The 27,055-nt window shown below is 36.1% G+C and overlaps 1 protein-coding gene across 1 annotated transcript in view; it reads right to left on the minus strand.

The window, feature by feature from the left end:
• The window catches only part of LOC138080689 (centlein-like), a 110,485-nt gene that overhangs the window by 47,024 nt on the left and 36,406 nt on the right, over positions 1 to 27,055 (minus strand). Inside the window, exon 6 of the mRNA XM_068973577.1 lies at positions 5,362 to 5,553. Within this exon, the coding sequence (XP_068829678.1) occupies positions 5,362 to 5,553 (192 nt within the window). The remainder of the gene's footprint in view (positions 1 to 5,361; positions 5,554 to 27,055) is intronic.

Raw genomic sequence — 27,055 nt, forward strand, 5'->3', positions numbered from 1 at the left:
TTTCCTCAGTCAGGTCCTAGAAGCTACTGGATGAAAAATGATCAAAACCTAGGTCCCCTGACCCTTTTCCAATTCCTACAACATAATATTTATCTGCAGCTACAAAATCTGGAGTAAAAGACATATTTCAAAGATGTCATAATGGTAATAATCTATCTTGGTTAGAGTTTTTTGGTTTAAGTTTATTAAATTCTTTTTAAAATTTCTGAATAAAAGCATGGATCTAGAGCCCTACTGATTGAGTTCTAATCTCAGCTCTGCCTCTGTAGTAGCTTTGTGACCTTGAACAATTAACTTACTCAGGTTTCTTAACTATCAAATACATATAATAATAGAACTTCTCTCATAGGCTTGAAACGAGTAATGAGTTAACATTTTTAAAAGACTTAGAACTAGACTGACAATAGATTATATATAAAGTAAAACTAGTTTAAAAAGTATTATTCTTCATTATTAACTTACTGGAAAGCTGGAAGAGAACACAGTATATGGCAAAAAGAGGTCAAAAAAATCACAAATATAAATTAGTGCACTATTCAATCCAGATTGCATAAAAAGTTACAAATTAAATAGAAATAACCAATGTATATATCATTTACTGGAAGGCAGTTTTATGTCACTACGTATCTTATTATCTATCTATATAAAGTTGAGTTCCTTGAGAAAATGTGTCTAATGTGCATAAAAATGAAGCTACAGAAAATGCACATGAGCCCTCTCATCTCTGAATGAACCGTGTACATCTCAGAGGTATACCTAAGAATTTACATAGAAAAGTTTAAATTCATTGGATAAAACCAAACAGATAGATGTGATCTTTAAGAGAGTCAAATCTAAGCAGGTTTTTTTAAAAAATAGGTATAAAACATATTGAGTAGAACATACTCTATTTCTTGGAAAATCGTGTTAGCAATTTGATACCTGTTATGAGCTGAATTGTGTTCTGGCAAAATCCATATGCTAAAGTCCTAACCTTCCCCTTCAGAGTACCTAAAAATGTACTTGGTTTGTCTAGTCAAGGCTATGGTTTTTCCAGTGGTCATGTATAGATGTGAGAGTTGGACTGTGAAGAAAGCTGAGAGCCGAAGAATTGACGCTTTTGAACTGTGTGGTTGGACAAGACTCTTGAGTCCCTTGGACTGCAAGGAGATCCAACCAGTCCATCCTAAAGGAGATCAGTCCTGGGTGTTCATTGGAAGGAATGATGCTGAAGCTGAAACTCCAATACTCTGGCCACCTCATGCAAAGAGTTGACTCATTGGAAAAGACCGTGATGCTGGGAGGGATTACGGGCAGGAGGAGAAGCGGACAACCGAGGATGAGATTGCTGGATGGCATCACCAACTTCATGGACATGAGTTTGGGAAACTCTGGGAGTTGGTAATGGACAGGTGGGCCTGGCGTGCTGCAATTCATGAGGTCACAAAGAGTCGACACGACTGAGCGACTGAACTGAATTAGGTAAAATGAGGTCACATGGGAAGGCGTTTATCTAATATGACTGGTTTCCTTATAAGAGAAGAATTAAAACATGCCACACAGCCTGAGAGATGGCAGTGTGAGGGCACAGCAAGAAGGTGGCCATCCACAAGACAAGAAAAGAGGCCTTCAGTTCAGTTCAGTTCAATTCATTTCAGTTGCTCAGTCATGTCCAGCTCTTTGCAAGCCCATGAACCACAGCAAGCCAGGCCTCCCTGTCCATCACCATCTCCCGGAGTTCACTCAAACTCACGTCCATCAAGTCGGTGATGCCATCCAGCCATCTTATCCTCTGTCGTCCCCTTCTCCTCCTGCCCCCAATCCTTCCCAGCATTAGGGTCTTTTCAAATGAGTCAACTCTTTGCATAAGGTGGCCAAAGAACTGGAGTTTCAGCTTTAGCATCATTCCTTCCAAAGAAATCCCAGGGCTGATCTCCTTTAGGATGGACTGGTTGGATCCCCTTGCAGTCCAAGGGACTCTCAAGAGTCTTCTCCAACACCACAGTTCAAAAGCATCAATTCTTCGGCACTCAGCTTTCTTCACAGTCCAACTCTCACATCCATACATGACCACAGGAAAAACCATAGCCTTGACTAGACGGACCTTTGTTGGCAAAGTAATGCCAACAAAGGCATTACTGCTTTTGAATATGCTATCTAGGTTGGTCATAACTTTTCTTCCAAGGAGTAAACGTCTTTTAATTTCATGGCTGCAGTCACCATCTGCCGTAATTTTGGAGCCCCCCAAAATAATGTCTGACACTGTTTCCCCATCTATTTCCCATGAAGCGATGGGACCAGATGCCATGATCTTCGTTTTCTGAATGTTGAGCTTTCAGCCAACTTTTTCACTCTCCTCTTTCACTTTCATCAAGAGGCTTTTTAGCTCCTCTTCACTTTCTGCCATAAGGGTGGTGTCATCTGCATATCTGAGGTTATTGATATTTCTCCTGGCAATCTTGATTCCAGCCTGTGCTTCTTCCAGCCCAGCGTTTCTCATGATGTACTCTGCATAGAAGTTAAATAAGCAGGGTGACAATATACAGCCTTGACGTACTCCTTTTGGAGTCCTTTCCTATATGGAACTAGTCTGTTGTTCCATGTCCTGTTCTAACTGTGGCTTCGTGATCTGCATATAGGTTTCTCAAGAGGCAGGTAAGGTACTCTGGTATTCCCATCTCTTTCAGAATTTTCCACAGTTTATTGGGATCCACAAAGTCAAAGGCTTTGGCATAGTCAATAAAGCAGAAATAGATGTTTTTCTGGAACTCTCTTGCCTTTTCCATGATCCAGTGGATGTTGGCAATTTGATCTCTGGTTACTCTGCCTTTTCTAAAACCAGCTTGAACATATGGAAGTTCATGGTTCACGTATTGCTGAAGCCTGGCTTGGAGAATTTTGAGCATTATTTTACTAGCGTGAGAGATGAGTGCAGTTGAGCGGTAGTTTGAGCATTCTTTGGCATTGCCTTTCTTTGGAATTGGAATGAAAACTGACCTTTTCCAGTCCTGTGGCCACTGCTGAGTTTTCCAAATTTGCTGGCATATTGAGTGTAGCACTTTCACAGCATCATCTTTCAGGATTTGAAATAGCTCAACTGGAATTCCATCACCTCCACTAGCTTTGTTTGTAGTGATGCTAAGGCCCACTTGACTTCACATTCCAGGATGTCTGGCTCTAGATGAGTGATCACATCATCATGATTATCTGGGTCGTGAAGATCATTTTTGTACAGTTCTTCCGTGTATTCTTGCCACCTCTTCTTAATATCTTCTGCTTCTGTTAGGTCCATACCATTTCTGTCCTTTATCGAGCCCATCTTTGCAAGAAATGTTCCCTGGGTATCTCTAATTTTCTTGAAGAGATCTCTAGCCTTTCCCATAGAAAATCAAACCTGCCACTACTTTCAGCTTAGATTTCTAGACTCCAGAACTATGGGGAAAAAAAAAAAACAACCTTCTATTATTCAAGCCAGCCACTGCATCGTATTTTGTTATGGCAATCCTAGTAAACCAACAGAATATCAAAACATAAATTGTAGTAACTAGATTACTAGGTACTTAAAAGTACCTAGTCTTCCAGAATATTTCCATATTAAAGCATGAAATAAGACAAAAGTAAGGATTTATCCTCTTCGTCCCTATGTAGCCTGGTCAGTGTTTCAGGACTCCAAGTTAGATATGGACAATGTCACTTCAAACTTACGTCAAGCATGATCTAAATTGCTTTAGGCATTCTTATTAGTCTCACCTTTAAGACACATTCTTTCAAAGTGAGGATGATTTATACATGGGTAAAAACTTACACCATGGGACACTATGCTCCAAGAAGTTTACAGATATCCATATAGGCCTATTACCAAAATTTGTTACAAAGTATTAAAAGTAAGCAAAATCAAATAAGTAAATTAAAAATCAACTTAAAATTACTGACAATTTAAAAAATTTAGATGTCAGATTAGACATACCTGGATTTAACATTCTATTTTATCTTGGTGAAAACAAAGCTATTAGGCACATAAGACAAATATAAGAATCACAGAACTGTGAATAAAAGTCTCTGTGGTAGACAAGATCGCCACAGAAGACCTCAATGGATTTTATCCTCCATATAAAATCTAAACACTGCAATGTTCAATTTATACATTTTACTCCATTTTATTCAGTCAGAAACAGATTTTAAGAGAAGATATACAGACCCAAACTTGTACAACTATTTTTTCTCCTTTCTATTATGTAAGGTAGTTAAAACTTAGAAAATGTAGTTGTTAAGGCAAGTTCTGTACACAAGACCTCTCTGAAAAATGACTTTTAATAAGCATCTAAGTTAATATCAATTGTTTTATCTGATTATTAATAATAAAGCAAAATATTTTCAAGCAATAGTACATGAACTTATTTTAAACTTTATCCTACTTTATCCTACTAGTAATCCTTCATTTAAAGATGTTATTATTAGAGAGAACACATATAATATTTTAGATTGAAAGCAGCAGAGTCTATTGGACAATTCTATACCTTAATACTCTCATAACAGTCATGGTTATTACTGTTATATTCTGTGCATTTTCAATCAGAATTTTCTTTCTAGTAACTCTCATTATAGCTATGGTCCCACATACATTTAGCTTCCAGAAAGCAATCCCACTGAAGAAAATAATTAATATGTGAGGAATAAATGAGCATGTTTTAAGAAACTTGAAAGTAAACTTTCCAATTAAAACTCACAAATCCTATTGCTTACAAGATATTCCTCTTTAGCATAAAGCCAATCTTACTTTTACGTTGCTGACAGTTTCACCTAGACTTAAGACATAATTCTTTGTAAACAAAAGGAACACTGCTTTTTATTCCCACTCTCAGGTTTAACTTGCTGAAATCTATTAAACCAACTCACCTTTGCTCTGTGCCTCCTCTCTCTTCCTCTAGTTCCCCTTCTCCAACAAAGAACCACCAAATTAAAATAATAGCAAATATGTACAGGAAAGCAAATCTATTTATGTTGATACATTACATGTTTGAAAATAATTCTGCTCAGTAGCAGGCAGAGAGGAACTGAATAGTGGAATAAATGGCAATGGCCGGTTTCCATCATCTCCTAAGTTAGGATCTCATAGTGTCTTGTCATTTTTTTCAACAAATAGTATTATGAATTACCAGATAAGAATCTATCATGTTAAAAAGAAAGATGAGGCTAAGTGTAGTATTAATAATTTAAGGATTATTTATACCATAATTTACCTTTATTAGTAAAGTTAAATTAGAATTGACAGAAACATATCTTTAAGGATTCTTTAATGATATTCTTAAAATATTCTTTAAGGATATCTTTAAACATATCTTTAAATAACACATTTTCATCTTTAATAAAATTTATAATCACCTTTAGTTTACACTGCAATTGCTTCATTTCCAAATCCATGCTCCTTGAAGGGCCAAGTGATGTAATCTGTATCCGTGGAACTGTTACCTGGGCAACTTCTTCAGTCAAACATGTGATTTCAGATGAAGATTCTACTGTCTTTAGTAAATCTTCTTTTTCTTTTCGAAGCTCAGCCAAATCCGAATTTAGCTTCTTTTTAAAGAAAATAAGTACAAATTTGTTATAAAAGCAATTACAGTTAACCTAACAACTATCATGTCAACAAAGGTCTGTCTAGTCAAGTCTATGGTTTTTCCAGTGGTCAGGTATAGATGTGAGAGTTGGACTATAAAGAAAGCTGAGCGCCAAAGAATTGATGCTTTTGACCTGTGGTGTTGGAGAAGACTCTTCAGAGTCCCTTGGACTGCAAGGAGACCAACCAGTCCATCCTAAAGGAGATCAGTCCTGGGTGTTCACTGGAAGGACTGATGCTGAAGCTGAAACTCCAATCCTTTGGCCACCTGCTGCAAAGAGCTGACTCATTTGAAAAGACTCTGATGTTGGGAAAGATTAAAGGCAAGGGGAGAAGGGGACAACAGAGGATGAGAGATGGCTGGATGGCATCATGGACTCAATGGACATGAGTTTGGGTAAACTCTGGAGCTGGTGATGGACAGGGAGGCCTGGTGTGCTGCGGTTCACGCGGCTGCAAAGGGTCAGACATGACTCAGCAACTCAACTGAACTGAACTGAACTGAACAACTATCAGCATCAATTTGTACAGGTAGGAAAATGCTAACCAAAAAAGTGACACTAACTATAAAAAGTCATTTTTGAAAAATTTTAATTTCCACTAGTTTTTGTTCAAGGTTGTAAGGCTTTTAAAGGTTAAAAGAAAATAAACTAGCTATACTCAGTATCTTTTGGTTAGCTGGTCTTTACTCATGATGTGCTATTTCTTTGCCTTCATATAAATGCAGGTGTGCCAGAGATTCACATATTTGATAACCTTGTCTTCAGGGCTGATAACCTTAACTTGTAAAAGCCAAGCTGGAGCAGGATAGGATAACAGATGTTAGTTGTTTATTCCACTGGGTAAGTCTTACCACCCTATATAGCAGCCAAAATGCTTCTCATTTAGCAACATAAATGTTAAGTCCAATTAGCAGAAGAGGCTTATTAGAGATTTAGTTCAAATAAATAGCATACAAATGAATTCGCTCAGTTTTATGCACTTGATTGATAGTTGACAATCCTCTTTGTAATGTTGAGGTAGATTACATTGAACTCCTTACATTCAAATTTTTAATAACATAAACATTTTACTAAATAACATACTGGTAATGCTTTTATGAAACAGTGTAAAAGAAACCATCTTAATGTTATCCCCTCTCATTCACCAATCTGTAGTCAGCAGAATGCCACCAAGCTGTAATGGCATAACAACCCAGAGATCCTTAAAAGGATAACTGCACTACTATTTTATTATTCCAAAGAAGCTTATAATATGGTAGTTTAACATAAGGAACAATTAGACAAAATTGCTTAAATCTCTCAGAGGGGGAAAAAAATCTTTCTTTGTTAAGAATTCTAATTAAAACAGTAAAAGATCTGCTAACACATACAGTCATATATATAGTCATGTATATATGGGACATAAGTTATTTAAGCATTAACAGTATGTTTAAACACAATCTCTGAAAGAATACCAGTAAATCTATAATTTCACATGTATGTGTGTGTTCATGTGTATACTATAAAATATGAATATTTCAGATCATGAATTTAGAATAGGGCTTGATATATCTGAGATTAAACTATGTTTCTGTGAAGTAAGAAGTATGTTCGGATGATAAAAATTTCTTTGGCTCTATTTCAACCTATGATCTAAAAGGTTGTTTTTTTTAGATTTTCAGGAAATATTTACTCCTTGTCCCAAAGGTAACAACTACTTAACATCTAAAAGCAAACTCATAATGTCCCTAAATCTGAAAATCTTCCTGGTTATCATGTTCATTACTGCTCTGTGTCCAATCAGTTGGCAGGTTCTATAAATGATGTAATGTTTATCATACTCATTTCCTTCTGCAACTTTCTTAATGACGAAGACTTACTATCCCACTAAGACCACTGCAATAGCCTCACAGGCAACCTTTCTCTATGTTCAAACCATCTTTTATGCAGCTTCCCAAAACAACACTGACCTATGATTCTCTTATTCAAAACTCTTCAGAGGTTCCTCAGCACAAAAGACTAAAGCTCAGATATTTGTGGTTATTATAAAGCTCTGTCAGATTTGTGTTTCAGTCAGACATCACTTGCAGTCAAACTTACCTGCTCTTCCCCAAACCTTTCAGCCATTTCTACTTTGATGACTCTACACATGGTATTTCCTCTGCTGAAATCTCTCTCATGTGTAAAGTATTTCCTCCTTTCTGAAGCCTTCTCTGCAGTTTTCTTCTCTTTTTTTGCAATCAAGTAGCTTCGTCATTTTCTTAGCTCAAAAGCATGTGCCTGTTCCTCAAACCATGAACCTGAGTAAAGCCTTGAGAGAGGACTATGTGTTTGTTCACCTATGTATCCACCCCCAACGCCAGCATGGTATCTAAAAGCTGTGCCTTCTATATACTAAGAACCAGAAGAAAGATTTCAAAAATTCAAGCCTACCTTTTTGTAACACAGATGGTAGTATAAAGGTACATATTGATTTCATCTTTTATTTATAATCCTTCTATTTTTTTCTTCTGAACTTTTTATTTTGTATTGGGGTATAGCTGATTAACAATGCTGTGATAGTTTCAGGTGAACAGTGAAGGGACTCAGCCATACATATATGTGTATCCATTCTCCGCCAAACCCCACTCCCATCTAGCCTGCTACATAATATTGAGCAGAGTTCTATGTGCTATACAATACTATTATTTTATTACTATATAAATTAAAATACATTTTTATTAGCAATGTAATATTATTTGTTGTTGTTTAGTCACTAATTCGTGTCTGACTCTTTGCAAACCCATGGACTATATTATAGCCTGCCAGGCTCCTTTTTCCATGGAATTCTCCAGGCAAGAATACTGGCTGCCAAGTTGCTCAATCATGTCTGACTCTGTGATGCCCTGGATTGTAGCCCACTAGGCTCCTCTGTCCATGAGATTCTTCAAGCAAGAATACTGGAGTGGGTTGCCATTTCCTTCTCCAGGGGATCTTTGCCACCCAGGGGTAGAACCTGCGTCTCCTGCACTGGCAGGCGGATTCTTTACTGTTGAGCCACACTTGTACTTAAATAGTATGCAGCAGAACATTTATCAATCCTAAAGTTAATGCTTTGAATCTAAATTAGAATTTTTGAGAGTTTCATTTGGTAATACATAACTCATGGCTACAATCCCAGGTGGAATTTCAAGCAACATAGAAGACTAAATTTTGACGAATCGATTTTCTTCCTGGTGGCTTCTCTTATTTGTTAAACTTGTATGCAATTAGATATATTCTTTCCACAGTGGCAAATCCTGACTTCATAAATAAATCCTTTGTTGAGCAAAGACTAAGGCAATAAATATGTTTCTTTAAAAGATATGTTTATGTATGTTTTAACTTCAATTTAATGGTGTAAAAAAAGAAACACTGAAACACAATAAAACAAATGACCTGTTATTAAAATATAAATCTTGCTTTCATTAAACTGTTTTAAATCTACAATCTTTAGAACATATTTTCAATATTAATTATATATGCCTAGAAATGATACACAGCACCTGTTGAAATAGAGGAAATACACAAATCATGTATTCTATCAGCTTGGAATCCTTTGATTATCCACTAGCATTTTGGAAAAGTAATAATGACTATTCTCAGTTTAAGAATTCTGTTCCTTATTTGAGAAATTTTATAGAGTCGAGAAGCATAAAGAATGACTTTCTTTTATTTATACTTGCTTTGGAATGTGAGACTTTTTTGATGACCTTGTTAGAAAGTGATTGTGCTGTAAAATCTACCAATAAATTAAAATAACTCTTAAAATCACTATTTTTCTTTTTATCAGAAGCATGATTCCTATTTCTATATTATTACCTTTCCACCTCAAATCAAGATTTTAAAATAATTAAGTCATATCACATTAAAATCATAAATACTACTAAAACCATGGAAGAGTTATAATTTCTCGATTCTAATTTGGGATATACTGCTTACCAGTGACATTGGTGACACTTACTGAGTGACACTGAGCAAGCACTTGATTTTGTTTCCCTGCTTAAAAACAGATGATGCTTGCTTACCTAGTAAAAGTAATTTTGAAGGCAGATTTTATTTTTTTTAATCTATGATCAGTTCAGTTCAGTTGCTCTGGCATGTCTGACTCTTTGCAACCTCATGGACTGCAGCATGTCAGGCTTCCCTGTCCATCACCAACTCCCGGAGCTTACTCAAACTCAAGTCCATCGAGTCGGTGATGCCATCCAACCATCTCATCCTATGTCGTCCCCTTCTCCTCCCACCTTCAATTTTTTCCAGCATCAGGATCTTTGATAATGAGTCAGTTCTTCACATCAGGTGGCCAAAGTATTGGAGTTTCAGCTTCAGTACCAGTGCTTCCAATGAATATTCAGGACTGATTTCCTTTAGGATGGACTGGTTGTTTCTCTTTGCAGTGCAATGGACTCTCAAGAGTCTTCTCTAACACCACAGTTCAAAAGCATCAATTTTTCATCACTCAGCTTTCTTTACAGTCCAACTCTCACATCCATACATGACTACTGGAAAAAGCATAGCTTTGACTAGATGGACCTTTGTTGGCAAAGTAATATCTCTGCTTTTTAATATGCTGTCTAGGTTGGTCATAGCTTTTCCTTCAAGGAGCAAGCATCTTTCAATTTCATGGCTGCAGTCACCATCTGCAGTGATTCTGGAACACCCCCAAAATAGTCTTTCACTGTCTCCACTGTTTCCCCAACTATTTGCCATGATGTGATGGGACTGGATGCCATGATCTCAGATTTCTGAACGTTGAGCTTTAAGCCAACTTCTTCATTCTCCTCCTTCACTTTAATCAAGAGGCTTTTAGTTCTTCTTTGCTTTCTGCTATAAGGGTGGTGTCATCTGCATATCTGAGGTTATTGATATTTCTCCTGGCAACCTTGATTCTAGCTTGTGGTTCATCCAGCAGTGCATCTCACATGATGTACTCTGCTTATAAGTTAAATAAACAGGATGACAATATACAGCCTTGATGTACTCCTTTCCTGATTTGGAACCAGTCTGTTGTTCCATGTCCAGTTCTAACTGTTGCTTCTTGATCTGCATATAGGTTTCTCAGGAGGCAGGTAAGGTGGTCTGGTATGCCCATCTCTTGAAGATTTTCCATAGTTTGTTGTGATCCACAAAGTCAAAGGCTTTGGCATAGTCAATAAAGCAGAAGTAGATGTTTTTCTGGAACTCTCTTGCTTTTTTCAATGATCTAGTGGATGTGCAATTTGATCTCTGGTTCCTCTGCCTTTTCTAAAACCAGCTTGAACATCTGGAAGTTCACGGTTCATGTACTGTGGACACTTGGCTTGGAGAATTTTGAGCATTACTTTACAAGTGTGTGAGATAAGTGCAATTGTGAGGTAATTTGAACATTCTTTTGCATTGCCTTTCTTTGGGATTGGAATGAAAACTGACCTTTTCCAGTCCTGTGGCCACTGTTGAGTTTTCCAAATTTTCTTTCAGGATGTGAAATAGCTCAACTGGAATTCCATCACCTCCACTAGCTTTGTTTGTAGTGATGCTTCCTAAGGCCCACTTGACTTCACATTCCAGGATGTCTGGTGCTAGGTGAGTGATCATACCATTGTGGTTATCTGGGTCATGAAAATCTTTTTTGAATAGTTCTTCTGGGTATTCCTGGCACCTCTTCTGAATATCTTCTGCTTCTGTTAGGTCCATACCATTTCTGTCCTTTATTGTGCCCATCTTTGCATGAAATGTTCCCTTTGTATCTCTGATTTTCTTGAAAAGATATCATCTTTCCCATTCTATTATTTTCTTCTATTTCTTTGCATTGATCACTGAGGAAGGCTTCCTTATCTCTCCTTGCTATTCTTTGGAACTCTTTTTACTGATTTATGTGTAGTCAAATATATTAACCAAAGGTATAAAATAGAACTTAATACTATAAAAGTTCACAATGAGACATTAGTTATTAGTTATTTATTTAAATATAATACTGAAGATACATAAGTCTTTAAAAAGGAAAGAACTCTCTAAGCAACTGTAAGAAGAATCATGAATATATTAGAGAATTCATTATTCAGTAATGAGCAGTGTGGTAGAATCCTGAGAGAATTCTTGGATGACCCCCAAATGGCCCACTCATATTTTTGTGAGTTGCACCTGTGAATATGATAGACTATCACTTCCAGGATTACACTATTTGCATTATGTTATATGCAAAAGGTTTCTGTAGATGTAAATTATGGTCCCTAGTCACATGACTTTGAGTTAATCAAAAGCAAGATTATCTTGACTGGTCCTGAATAACCAGGTGAGCCCTTTTAAAAAAGGTCAGAGAGAATCTCCTGATGGCCTTGAAGAAGTAAGTCACCATGTTTTGAGAGGACTACAGAGGGGCCTATAAGGTAAGGACCTAAGGAAGGCAGCCAGTGATGAAATGGGTCCTCAATCAAGAAAATAGGGACTTCAGTCCTACAACCAGAAGGAGCTAAAATTTTCCAGAAAGAAAAGCAGCCTGGCTGACACAATGAATCAGCTTTGTGATACTCTGAGCAGATGATCAACTAACCTGTGCCAGATTCCTGACCATGGCAACTGAGTGTATATTGTTTCTAAGCTGCTAAATTCATGGTAATTTGTTACATAGCATGGAAAATTAGTATGAATCCCATTTTTTTAAAAGCAGTCCTTTTCTTGAACTGGTTCCTTCTTCCCTTATTGCCACCCTGCCTTCCCTTAAACAAGTGTCCTGAACCTACATTGTATATTGATAGTTTATATAATACCCTCACTGTTTTTTCTTTTCCTCATCGATAATTTTGTATTTATTTTTTTAATTGCTCCAAAAATTGTTCCAGTTTCTCAGACAGAAATATAAATTGCCTATTCTAGATCTGCATTTTGTAGCTTAACTGCCAAGCAAAAAGTGGCTTGTTTTCTTTTGCTGCTCTCAACAGTAATCCCGTGAACAGGGTAGATAAGGCTCTCCGGATATACTCTCCTTTATTCTCTTACATGGGAGTTCATTCATGCCTTTTATTTGGGGCCCCAACTTGCTATTTTCTGAAAGGTTTTGCTAGATAATATCTAGATTCAGGACCTGATTAAATATCTATGATTCATTCTTTTTATACATGTTATGTAGTAGGCACTGTTATTAGCTTTGTATTTTTGATAATAAATAAAAAAGTTGCCTTTAGATGGTTATCAGTCTATAACTGAGAAATGTATCACAACAGACTACAGTAAGTAATATGGAGAAACAAATCAGGGAGCTAAGGGAACTGCTGCTGTCTTCAAATCCTGTCTGGTAAATGTGAGTTACAGCCAGTTTCCTTCCATGTATATCTCTTGATTTGTTTTGTCAAATGTTTCCTGGAAGATGGGTATAACATTAAAGGCCATAGCTAGATCTACAGCCATCCTGCTTTCCAACTTTTACTCTAGAGAAGACATCTGCCAGACCACTGCTGAGTAAACTCTGGGAAGTTGATGAGATGGAGAGTCTCTTCTCCAACAGGGAGCCTCAATAAACATTTTAAAGTTCAAGAATGAATTATCAGACAAAAATAAAACAGGGCCCATGGAAAATATAATATAGCTAAAGTAAAAAGAGAAAAAGGGTTTTAGAAAAAAATCAAATCAGAAAGAATCATTTCCCTAATCAGTCCTCAAAACAATATATTTTTAAATACTCTTATCTTGCTGTCTCCAAAGAATAAAATATTCAACATGATACTAGCTGTGTAAAGATAATGCATTTTGAGTATTTAACTAGTTGAGGAGCAGTAGAGTAAAGGAATAGGATATGGTACAGCTCCTTCATTTCTTTTTTTAGGCTGATTCTGACTTTTTTTTCTGGATAGAAACAACCCTACAGTATTGAAAAACATTATTCAGTTCTCCACATATATTTTTCACCACTGGATTAGAAACTTAAAATAATGAAGCATTTAAACATTTGAAAATCATTTTGGTTGGGGTAGTGGGATCTGAAAATCAGACACATGGAAATGCTAGAAAACCCAACCCATTCATGAGGGTGAATGTCAGGGTCACAGGAGCAGGAATTCTGGGAAGCATGTGAAGGAAATAGTTGGTGTCAGAAGGATTCTTTCCAGTCCATGCTGGGACAAAGGTGAGACATCAGATGTTAGAAAAGGTCAATAAATAACCAGAGTATGTGAGGGTTAGTTCCCATTTATAATAATAGTGGAGTCTATTTTTTTTTAATCTTTCAAAACTCAAATGCCTTGATGGTCCAAGTAGGGTAAGCAATTATTAAATGGGAATGGTCTGTTTCCAATTACTTCACCCAAATCGTTAATCTTGAGTATTTTGCATACTACTGAGAATATTGAATGAAATTATTTCACATTGAATACGTAAGTTCATTTATATATCACAATCAGATTTTTCTGGCTCACACTTAAGTACAGGCAGAAATTTTAAAATCCTATATTATGATCTTAACAAATTATAACAAGGATTTTGTTACCAGAACTAAAGCAAAAGACACTGAAGAGAAAATTCTAGTTGCAAAATATCCATGTAAATTTTATGCACCAGACTGTCTTAGAAAGTCACCACAATCTTATGATATTTCTCCCTCCTGTGGATAGTGTTAATATTCTTTCATTGGGAATATTTTTCTTTTGTAAATAATAAAACTGAAAGAAATAAAATTCTGTGTGTCATACATGTATAAAACTAAAAGCACAGTCAATTAAAACATTATATGAGTTACAAAGAACACTACATGAGTTTCTAGGTCACTAGCAAAATATTTTCCATACAAATACTTATCTAGAAAGATAAATAGTTCAGATTAATAACTCTTTCAAGTTAGTAACAAGTGTTTTAACTTAAAACATGGATTTTCCTTTGTTATGATACTTGAGAACTTCAAGAAAAAGAATTAAACATTAAAAACTACCAACCAAAAAAAAACAAAAACAAAAAACAAAGCTCTCAGGTGGATTTATTTATGTAACAAAATATTCTTATGAAAAATACACTTAGTTACAACATCACTCATTTACAAACTATTTTCTGACAAGTTTAATTATTAAAAGCCTACAGTATGTTTCACCAAATGTCAAGCAAATGAAGGTAATATAGAGGACTTTTTACCAATGCTTTTGCTGGTAGTTAGACTTCAGTAGCCTTTAGAGACCATTAAGTACCCTTTGGCTAATTAGCCAATGGTAGATTAATCCTCTCTTTATTCTAGCAGCACTATTTTAACACCCTTTACACCCCGTTAGTGTAGAGTCTGAATGACAAAATAATATTGTGCATGAATAATAAGCAGAAAAGTTAAATTAACATTTCATGTTTCACATGCCATACCTATGTGTCAGAAGAACTTTCTTTTTAAGTCACTGACATTCAACTTTTTTAAACAATCTCATGTTGACATCTTATTGAACTGAATCTTCCTAATTACTGCTAATTGCCTATCAAGAAAAAATCTCTTTTCATGAAGTGCAGTTGTCTAGTACAGACGAACCCAGCCCCAGTGTGCACATTAAAGACAAAGCATGGCACTTCAGGTGCTGCTTTGCTATGAGGCCATACTAAATATGGTTTGCAGTTAACAAAGCAGTTTTTTATAGTACTGACAATGCCAATCTGTCTTGTGCTCAAATTAGATTATATCAAAGAAATATGGATATCTGAATATGGATAAGAGATATGCTACTCTCAGTAACATTCACAGGAGTAAAATGAATTCAATGCTCTTATGCTTTGTAATGTAAGTTCCAGATGATGTCCAATGATTATATTGTAAACACACCTGAATATTATTTCTCAAAATGAAAATCAACTATTTTCAAATCAAAACTATTATTTCAAATGTCAAATTGTTTAAACAGCTTACTAATATGTTTATTTTTTAAAATAACCCCAATACTAAAAAATTTAACATGTATCTTTGAATTTGTATTAATAGTTTTGACATTACAGGCATTTACAATAATTATTAACCTATGTGATACTAGCAATATAGTGTTTCCAAAATAATCTGAATAACAAATTTAATGGATTTTAACTAGACTGAAGTTAAACCTCATCACTTAAACTTCTGTTTCCACAGCTTTAGAAAAAGAATCAGCAAAAAAAGTATTGTACATGAAACTCGAAAAAGTAACTAATACAACTAAATTTTAAGTATTCATGGAAAAACAAGCAATATTTGGTTTACTTTACTTTGGCCACCTCATGCGAAGAGTTGACTCATTGGAAAAGACTCTGACGCTGGGAGGGATTGGGGGCAGGAGGAGAAGGGGACGACAGAGGATGAGATGGCTGGATGGCCTCACTGACTCGATGGACGTGAATCTGAGAGAACTCCAGGAGTTGGTGATGGACAGGGAGGTCTGGCATGCTGTGATTCATGGGGTCGCAAAGAGTAGGACACGACTGAGTGACTGAACTAAACTGAATTGAACTGAACTGAACTGATAGCAAGAATTGCTCAACTGTAGCTTTGCTATTAGGAGAAGCCGATGGCATCCCACTCCAGTACTCTTGCCTGGAAAATCCCATGGACAGAAAAGCCTGGTAGGCTACAGTCCATGGGGTTGTGAAGAGTCGGACATGACTGAGCAACCTCACTTTCACTTTTCACTTTCATGCATTGGAGAAGGAAATGGCAACCCACTCCAGTGTTCTTGCCTGGAGAAACCCAGGGACGGTGGAGCCTGGTGGGCTGTCGTCTATGGGGTCTCACAGAGTCGGACACGACTGAAGCGACTTAGCAGCAGCAGCAGCAGCAGCTCTGCTATTATTTCAAATCACCTATCGTAGTTACTAAAACAAAAGTGCCCTGAAAACTTACATGTGCACATGTGCTCAGTTGCTCAGCCATGTCCGACTCTCTGCCACCCCAAGAACTGTAGCTCGCCAGGCTCATCTGTCCATGGAATTTTCTAGGCAAGAATACTGGAGTGGGTTGCCATTTTCTACTTCAAGGTATATTCCTGACCCAGGGATCAAAGTTGTGTCTCTGGCATTCCTGCACTGACAGGTAGAGTTTTTACCATTAGGGAGACAGATATTTGGAACCAAAAGTATATCCCAAATAATTCATGATTTTTACTAGCATAAAAATTTCTCAGCATTCATATGGTAATATTATAAGTTCAGTTTCAGTACTCCATATATATCTGATCTACACATGGCATACTTACTGAGATCATCAAGTTGCAATGCGTTCCCATTCTGATTTCCTTCCCTAATGGGAATGAGAGAAAATTGGCAGTACCATCTGATATGGCAAAAGAGAAACTGAACAATATCTTTCTAAATCCCTCTTTTTTATTCCCCTTCTCCTGCTTTCTTCTGCTTAAACTCAGATAATTCAACACAGGAATACTTATTCCTCACAGGTACTATAATATATACATATATCCTCTTAAATTTTATTTTTCCTCTACCTCTTTTATCAACGCTTTTTTTCAGTTACTTAGGTTGTATAGGGGCTGGAGCAAAAGTTGGGGTTCAGTTCACCCAAAATGAACCACTAAAACAATGAAGAAAAGAGAAAAAAGAAATAAATATGCCAAATCACCAAAAATAACAGTTGATGTTTCAGGGCGATAGTAATAATTTATCTGTATTTACATAAAGAACAGCCATAAAATTCCAAGTGAAGTTACAAATAGTGATTGAGTTATCAGGAACAGAGGCTAGCAAACTCTAGAATATCTGCAGAAGTCTCATGAAGTCTGCCTCATTTCCCCCAATTCAATATGGTTTTCCTAAGCAATAGATTTCAATACTTTTATTTGATTGCTTTTTCCATCCCAGTGGAATGATACTGCTTTTTAATGTACTGCATTTTATTGCACAAAAAAGCCTTGGTGGACTGGTCTGAGAAAACTAATGCCCACATATATAGTATTGTTAGTAAATGGAAGTCATAGCCTAAATAATTAAAAATTACTGATAATACTTAATTCTTACATAGACTTCAGAAGAAAGGTATTAGTATCTCTTCAAAAAATTTTCAACTTCTAAAAATTTATAATAGACTATGATATATTTCTGGAATTCGTATTTTATAAGACATATTCATAAGCTTCTAAAATGCATGTAAATGAACATTATGTTTATTAAAATTATACAGGACTCAGTTTGTATGAATCATGCATTATCACACTAATCTAAATGAAATATTACCAGCTTTCTGGGTAATAAAGCCAAAGATCATCATTTCTAGCTCCACATTTATATATTGAAATGAGTAATATATTATATATTTCTTAAATATATACTAAATATGAACAAAATCTTACTACTTAGAAAATGAAACTTTTTACTGATAGGGTCAATAGTTACCACATGTCTTTCCTGAGTTGTACTACATCTAAGCTCTGCAAACAAATTACTTGGATTAAAGCCAGTTGGGATAGTTAAAACACTACAACTTATTACAAACTCAACAGCAGCAGTACTAAGTTTTCATTTGATTGTGATTACATTTATAAGTATGCCCTACTAAAATTCTCAAGGGAAACAAGTTAATAATGCTTTTCTCTATTTCCAGTGCAAGCATCACAAGATTCTATAGAGTAAAAACAGGATATTTCTTTGTAAGAATGGTTTTTGTCATCTCTGGATCTAATACTATAAAAGATTATTGATATCACTTAAAATGGAACTTTTTTCATTAAAAATTAATATATGTGGAAATATATATTAAAAAGGTAAGAAAAAAATCTTTCATGACACAGAGTAGAAATTTCTTTTAAAGGAGAAAAAAGAGATTTACAAATCATGGACTTGGACTAAATTACACAGTATATTTCTTACTGGTTTTACTTGATAAACTTTAACACAAAAATTTCACATAGGAACTTCTCCCACCATTCTTCATTTCATTTTTCTATTTAGAATTATCTTCTGTTCATCATATTCTTTCAAGCAGGAGGGCTTGACCTAACAGAGTAGTCACTCAACAATTTACCTGACTCAAGTCAGTTGTGCTAAGTGAAATGTTATGATTTATACAGATCTTTAGGAAGAGGGTAGTTCGGAGTCCTTTTCATTTTTATTAATTAGGCTTGTTTCTCTGCTTTCCTTCTGAATCAGTGGTTCTCAAAGAGTACATACTACTTAGATATACATTTTTCAAACTGGGCATTTTTGAGTGCCACAATGACTGGCAATGAAATGGGTGAGTCAGGAACATTAGATGGACTGCGATGTGTATATTGGTTCTGCCCAACAAAACTGCTTTGTATTCTGTGTAACTTTCAAACTTCCTGTCAATTATTCATGTAGATGAAAAATATGTATATAATGAAATGAATCTATATCCTAGGTAAAAATATACAATAAACAAAGTATTCTGGTACTCCCAGAAATTTATAAACTGTTTAAATCAAGGGAAGACAAACATGAGAAAGAAAAATCTCTTTTCTTCTTTTGGGTCTAGGCTCTAAGGATGTTACCACGGAGATAGTACCCATGGCCAGGGCCACATGGTGAATGCTGGTCTGAGAGGCAGACAATGAGATAAAGAGAAAACCTTAACGACATCAGTATCTGGTTCCTTAGTTATTCTTCCCAAGTCTATCTTTTTATTTTGTAAGCTTCCCTGTCCCCACGCCCCCACCAATGTTAGTTTGAGTTCAGTTTCTATTACTTGCTGTCAAGAGTCCTGCTAGTATAAAGCCTTCTTTAAAAAGCTCAACAATCTCTTCTCAGTTGTCCTATTTTCCGTTCCTCTATGGCATCTGACATTATCAACCAATGCTTCTCTTTTTCTAATTGAAAATTTCCCCTTCCTTTCTGCTTTACTGTACTCTGGCAACTTTTCCTTCTCTGATTTTTCCTCTGCTCATGCTCCCACAAACTTATTATCTTGCTACAAAGATCTGTTCCACTCCCGGTGTCTTTTTCTGGGATAATCACAACAATAGGTTTCTTTTTTCATTTTTTATGAAATATTTCAAATATTCAAAACAAATATCCCTTTATCAATCACTCAACAAAGGCAATATATTACCAGCAGCATTGAAGGTCATGATCTTATTTCATCTGTCTCACCAGAAATAAAAATTATCCTGAACATCTTTGGTGTTTCTAATTCCCTGAAATTTCTTTATATTTTTCAACAAATGTGTATATTTCCAAAAGGCATACAATGATTTTAAGACATCCCCTTTTTACCTTTTAACATCTCTGAATTTGGGTTCCATCTTCTCTTTCTGGATACATATAATTCCTGCTATAACTTAAGTAATATTTCTTTTTTAAAACAGCATATTTTGTTGAATATTGGTAAATAGAAATTGCATCATTTTAGCATATATTGATTTTATATCTAGCAACCATGGGGTCTCAATGAGTCAAGACACGACTGAGTGACTGAACTGAACTGAAATGAATCTAGATAAATCTACTACTAATTTGTCTTGAGATTCTGTGCAGATAAGCACAGTATTTGGAACTATAATAAAGTTTTTTTCTTCATTTCTAATACTTTAAACTTCCATTTCTTTTTCTTACCGTGTTGCCTGTGCCCTCTGGCACAATGTTTAAGATGAGCAGTCACAGTAGGCATAAATGTCTTCTTTCTGGTTTTAAAAAGAATTCTTATAAATTCCACTCTTAAGTATGATGATTGTTTCAAGATATAGGGAGATAATTAACAGAGTAAGAAAGTTCTCAGTTATTCCTAATTTAGTAAGAGAATTTCACCATAAAAAGGTGTTTAATTGTATGAAAAAACTATCTGCATTTTTTTGTGAAAAAAATCATATAACATGAGATCAACTTTAACAAATTTGAGTATAGTACAGCTGAATTTTGCTTTTAAAAAAAATCTGTTTAAGTTACTCCTTGTCTTTTGATTTAGAAATAAATGTAAATTCAATTACATTTAAAGTTATTATTGATAAGAAAGTACTTACTATTGCCATTTTGTTTACTGTCTATCTTATATAGCTCTTTTTGTCCCTATTTTCCTCTCTTCCTATCTTCTTTTGTAATTTGTTAATTTTTATAATGATGAGCTTTGATTCTGTTTCATTTCCTTTTGTGTATCTTCTGTATGTATATTCTTTGTGGTTACCATGCTGCTGCTGCTGCTGCTAAGTCGCTTCAGTCGTCTCCAACTCTGTGCGACCCCATAGACGGCAGCCCACCAGGCTCCTCCATCCATGGGATTTTCCAGGCAAGAGTACAAGAGTGGGTTGCCATTGCCTTCTAAGGCTTACATAAAACATCATATATAACAAAGCATTTTAAGCTGATAACTTAACTGAACATCAATTAAACTTGACTTCTAAATACATATCTACTCTAACTTCTCATTCCCATTTTATGTTATTGATGTTATAAATTGCATCTTTTTATATTGTCTGTCCAATACCATATTTTTAAGTCATAGTTTACATATGTTTGTCTTTTAAACTCTATGCCAGCACTAAAAGTGATTACACACTGTTAAAGTATTGCAGTATTATATATAGAATATAGTATCACAATATTCTGTATTCATCTATATAGCCTATATATTCTCCTTTACCAAGTAAGTGAGCTTTATAATTTCATGTTTTCATATTGCTGTTTAGCATCTTTTCATTTCAACTTTAAGGACTCCCTTGAGCATTTCTTGTAAGTCAGATCTGGTGGTGATGAACTCCCTTGGCTTTTTTCTGGGAAAGTCTTTATTTTTCCTTCATTTTTGAAGTGGTCTTTTACCAGATATATTATTCCTTGATAGCAGTTTTTTCTTTTGGCCATTATTTCCTTAAATAAGCTTTCTGCCTCGTTCTCTCTCTCTTCTCCTTTTGGAACTCCCACAGTATTGGTCCACTAGATATATCCCATAAGTCCCTCAGACTTTCTTTACTCTTTTTCATTCTTTTTACTTCTCTGTCTTGGGTAATTTCAAATGACCTGTCTTTTATTTCACTGAGGCTATGTTCTACTTGAAGAAGTGTGATGTTGAACCCTTCTAGTGAATTTTCAGTATGATTATTGTATTCTTCAGCTCCAACATTTCTTTTTTAACATTTTCTATCCCTTGTGCCTCAGCTGGTAAAGAATCCGCCTGCAATGTGAGAAATCTGGGTTCGATCCCTGGGTTGGGAAGATCCCCTAGAAAAAGGAAAGGCTGCCCACTCCAGTATTCTGGCCTGGAAAATTCCATGGACTGTATAGTCCATGAGATTGCAAAGAGTCGGACATGACTGAGCGACTTTCACACACACACATCTCTTGCTGAAATTCTCATTTTGTTCATGAATCATTAACAAAAAAAGAGCCCCCCCTTTTTTTTTTTAGCTCTTTGAACATCTTTATGATGGTTATTTTAAATTTTTGTCAGATAATTAAGATACCTACAGTTCCCTGGTGGCTCAGAGGTTAAAGCGTCTGCCTGCAATGCAGGAGACCTGGGTTCGATCCCTGGGTCAGGAAGATCCCCTGGAGAAGGAAATGGCAACCCACTCCAGTATTCTTGCCTAGAGAATCCCATGGACAGCGGAGCCTGGTGGGCTACAGTCCACAGGGTCTCAAAGAGTCGGACACGACTGAGCGTGTCTGTTTCTTTAGGGTCAATTTCTGAAGATTTATTTTGTTCCTCTGATTGGGCCATTTACTATCTCCTTGTGTTCCTTATAACTTTGCGTTGTCATAACTGAACTTGAACTACACATCTCTTCTGGTATTTATGAACTGGCTTTTCATAAGGAAAGGTCTTCATCAATCAGTCCAGCTAGAGATTTTGGGAACTCTCAAATCTTTTCTGGAGATGTGACTTCTCCCAATGCATGTGTGTAGATTTCTAATATAAACGATTTTTTTCAGGAGCTGATAAATTCTTGCTCCCTCTGCTGTCTGTCTTCTGTACTGAGGTCCTTAGAAATAGCAGCATGGCACCTAGCTCTTTTTTGTTCTCAGCAGCACCCAGGGATGTACCCAGAGTATGCCCAATTTTATCAGTGTCCCAAACTAGGCTAAATAGATACTCGTCCCTCAGGCAGCTACTAAAAAGCCAGAACCCTGGACACACACTCCATTCTTCTTGTCTCTGAGGGAGAAGCAACTGAGCTATATCACCTTCCATCTGCTGTGACATGGCTCCTCTGGGACAGCAGGATGCCATCCAGCTTCTTTAGGTTCTTCAGTGACCCCCAGGTATCTACACTATGGCAGGTCCCATCAGTGCTCTAAGACAGGTGAAAAAGAAGTCAGTCCCTCAGAAAGGTCGAGTATATTCTTTCCCTCCATGGGGAGAAGCTGGGAATGGGGAGTTTCTCCCAGATCACAAGGTGGTGTGCTAAAGTGTAGGACTATATCAAAACAGTGCCACAAATTTCCCAAGCAACTTCAGTGCATCTGGCTATGCACTTGTCAGGGGTGCAGATGCCTCTTGACTGGTTTCTGGATTTCTCACAAATGGATCTGGTCTGAGTATTGTTGAAATGGTGTCTCTGTAGGAAAAGATCTGGTGCTTCCTATTCTGCCATCTTGTTGATGTCACCTTAGATTCTGCAAATTTAACATATTTTCTTCCCTTCTTTGTTATAGTGGTAAATTACATGGATAAATTTTCTAATTAAACTTTAAATTTCTAGTATGTCCTGGCTTATTCATGATTTTTTAAAAATATATTCTTTGATTAAGTTTACCAAGGGTTTGGAAATCAGTGCTATAACTATGTTTATATTAATTTCCATTTCTAACATTTTTTTATCTTGTATTATCAAAGTTATGTTACCCTCATAAAATGAGGAGGCATTTGCTTCTACTTTTTTCTGCTCTTTGGAAAACTGTGTGCCTGGTAGAACTTAGATATGAAACTCAAATCTCAATCTCACCTAAGCGTTCATAATATAGAATTACTTCCTTTATTAACAACTTTATTAAGGTATACCTTACATTCCATAAAATTCACTCATTCATTAAATGCATGGTTGAATGACTTTTAGTATGTTTATGGACTTGTGCAACTGTCACCACAGAGTAATTAGAACATTTCCTCATCCATACCAGAAAGAAACCTCATGCCCATTCACTAATCTAAATTCTGTCTCTATAGATGTTGCCTTTTCTGGACATCTCATAAATGAAATATTACTGTATGTGGTCTTTGTAGCTATTTCTTCTATTTAACATGTTTTCAAAGTTCATCTCATGTTGCAGCACATGTTATTACTCCATTCCATTTTATTGCTGGGTGATAATCCACTGGATTGTTGTTGTTGTTCAGTTGCTCAGTTGTGTCTGATTCTTTTAGACCCCATGGACTGCAGCATGCTTGGCTTCCCTCTTCTTCATCATCTCCAGAATTTGCTCAAATTCATGCCCATTGAGTCGGTGATGCTACTTAAACATCTCATCCTCTGCTGCCCTCTTCTTTTGCCTTCAATTTTCCCCAGCATCGGGGTCTTCACCAACAAATCAGCCCTTTGCATCAAGTGGTTAAAGTATTGGAGCTTCAGCATCAGTCCTCCCAATGACTATTCAGGGTTGATTTCCTTTAGGATTGACTGGTTTGATCTTTTTGAAGTCCAAGGGACTCTCAAGAATCTTCTTTAAAGGTATTTAAAAGTATTACATTTCCAACTGAGTACCACTTGGCCCATATTCTATATTATGCTATGTATTACTTCATTATCATTTAATCTGAAGTATTTTCTCAATTTTCACTTTACCTTTTTCTTTGTCCCTTAATTATTCAGAAATGTCTCTATAAGTTTGCATCAGAATTTTTAAACTTGACTTTTTAAATTGATTATTTTTATCTTGTGTTAGACAACATTTTTAATATGATATCAAGTTTATGAAAATTGTGGAGAACTATGTTGTGGCCTAGTTATGTGGTCATTTTTGGTAAAGGCTTTTTATTGTTTTGTTCAAATAATGTATATCCTTAACAACTTTTTGTCGGCTTTTTCTTAAAAGTGCTGAATTATCAATTTCTACATTACTTATTTTGAAGTAAGTTTGTATTTTCATAAGCTTTCTTATCCTAAAAGGAAAACTCATTGAAATAACTAAAATACATGCACATTTATTTATATTCTTCAATAATTCTCCTTTTCTCATTTCTCACTTCACATGGACTCATCCTAATCAGCAGAATTTGACACAAGTGGTTGTACATGTCTCAAAATACTTTTATCACTTGGATTCTTGGATACATCTTTCTCTTGGTTTTCTTTCTTTTTAACTGGTCTCTCCTCTCTTGGATTTTCCTCATCTACCCAAACTCTAAGGGTTGGAAGGCTCAGGGTACCTCTTCTCTTCTTTAATCTACCTTCATTCCCTGCTGCTGCTACTAAGTCGCTTCAGTCGTGTCCGACTCTGTGCGACCCCACAAACGGCAGCCCACCAGGCTTCCCTGTCCCTGAGATTCTCCAGGCAAGAACACTGGAGTGGGTTGCCATTTCCTTCTCCAATGCATGAAAGTGAAAAGTCAAAGTGAAGTCGCTCAGTTGTGTCCAACCCTCAGTGACCCCATGGACTGCAGTCTTTCAGGCTCCTCCGCCCATGGGATTTTCTGGGCAAGAGTACTGGAGTGGGTTGTCATTGCCTTCTCCGAAATATAATCTAAATACTCCTAACTCTAAACTTCATACCTCTAGCCCAGGCCTCCCCTCTAAATTTTACACTCAGTTATCCTACTGCTTGCTTGCTGTTTTCATTTCAGTGACAAATTACACTTGGTTACAATGGTAAGCTGTCAATGACTTTTAGCCCCTAGGGTTTTACATTTATTTTTTGACAAATTCTGGTGTGCATTTATAAGAATATATTATATTTTATCCAATTTTGTTGGTATGCTTTCACATAAGGTTATAAAACTCCCCAGGTGAGGATAGCATGCAGCTAGGGTTGAAAACCACAGATATATCAGATTACTCACTACTCTCAACAAAGTACTTTTTCATTTTGATGCTTTTCCAAGCTTTCCTTCTTCTAATGATTTTGGTCCACACACATTTCTCCAAAGAAGACACACAGATGGCTAACAAACACATGAAAAGATGCTCAACATCACTCATTATCAGAGAAATGCAAATCAAGACCACAATGAGGTACCATTTCATGCCAGTCAGAATGGCTGCGATCCGAAAGTCTACAAGCAATAAATGCTGGAGAGGGTGTGGAGAAAAGGGAACCCTCTTACACTGCTGGTGGGAATGCAAACTAGTACAGCCACTATGGAGAACAGTGTGGAGATTCCTTAAAAAACTGGAAATAGAACTGCCTTATGACCTAGCAATCCCACTGCTGGGCATACACACCGAGGAAACCAGAATTGAAAGAGACACGTGTACCCCAGTGTTCATCGCAGCACTGTTTATAATAGCCAGGACATGGAAGCAACCTAGATATCCATCAGCAGATGAATGGATAAGAAAGCTGTGGTACGTATACACAATGGTGTATTACTCAGCCATTAAAAAGAATACATTTGAATCAGTTCTAAACTGGAGCCTATTATACAGAGTGAAGTAAGCCAGAAAGAAAAACACCAATACAGTACACTAATGCATATATATGGAATTTAGAAAGATGGTAACGATAACCCTGTATGCGAGACAGCAAAAGAGACACAGATGTATAGAACAGTCTTTTAGACTCTGTGGGAGAGGGACAGGGTGGGATGATTTGGGAGAACGGCATTGAAACATGTGTAATATCATATATGAAATGAATCGTCAGTCTAGGTTCGATGCATGATACAATGCTTGGAGCTGGGGCACTGAGATGACCTAGAGGGATGGTACGGGGAGGGAAGCGGGGGGGGTTCAGGATGGGGAACACGTGTATACCTGTGGTGGATTCATGTTGATGTATGGCAAAACCAATACAATATTGTAAAGTAATTAACCTCCAATTAAAATAAATAAATTTATATTTTAAAAAAAATAGAGGGAAAAAAAAAGAAAGAGCACTGAACATACAATAGGAGAATCTGGATCTGAATTTAAATTCCAACTCTGCCACTTGCTATGTGCTCTTGGGGAAATTTCCTCTAAACTCCTCTGATTTCAGTTTTCTTTTTTGCAAAATCGACTGTGAGAAATAAATGCATGTGAAAGCAAAAAAAAAAAAAAAAAACAAACTTTATGTCTAAGCCCAAATGCCACCTCTTTCAAAAGCCATACTATATAATGACCTCAATGAAAAACCAGTTTGTCTTTGTCCACTACATGTCCATGGTATATCTCATGTACAAGCTATATATATAACAGTTCCCTTGTATAGTAGTTCACATGTCTAATTTCCCTACTGTATCTTGTACAGGGGAAAGAACCATGTTTAATTTATTACTGAATTTCACATTAGTGGAGAGTCTTACATGTAGTAGGAGCATTAAGCTAAACTGAATTATAACAAATACAACACACTATCTATCCATGTGTAAGCCAATATATTAGGTATTTAAAACCAAACTCTCAAATATATGGATATTTAAAAATCATAATAATCTCACAGTGAGAAAAAAGTTATATTTTGTCACTTC

Source organism: Capricornis sumatraensis, chromosome 6, assembly GCF_032405125.1.
Source record: "Capricornis sumatraensis isolate serow.1 chromosome 6, serow.2, whole genome shotgun sequence".
NCBI lineage: Eukaryota > Metazoa > Chordata > Mammalia > Artiodactyla > Bovidae > Capricornis > Capricornis sumatraensis.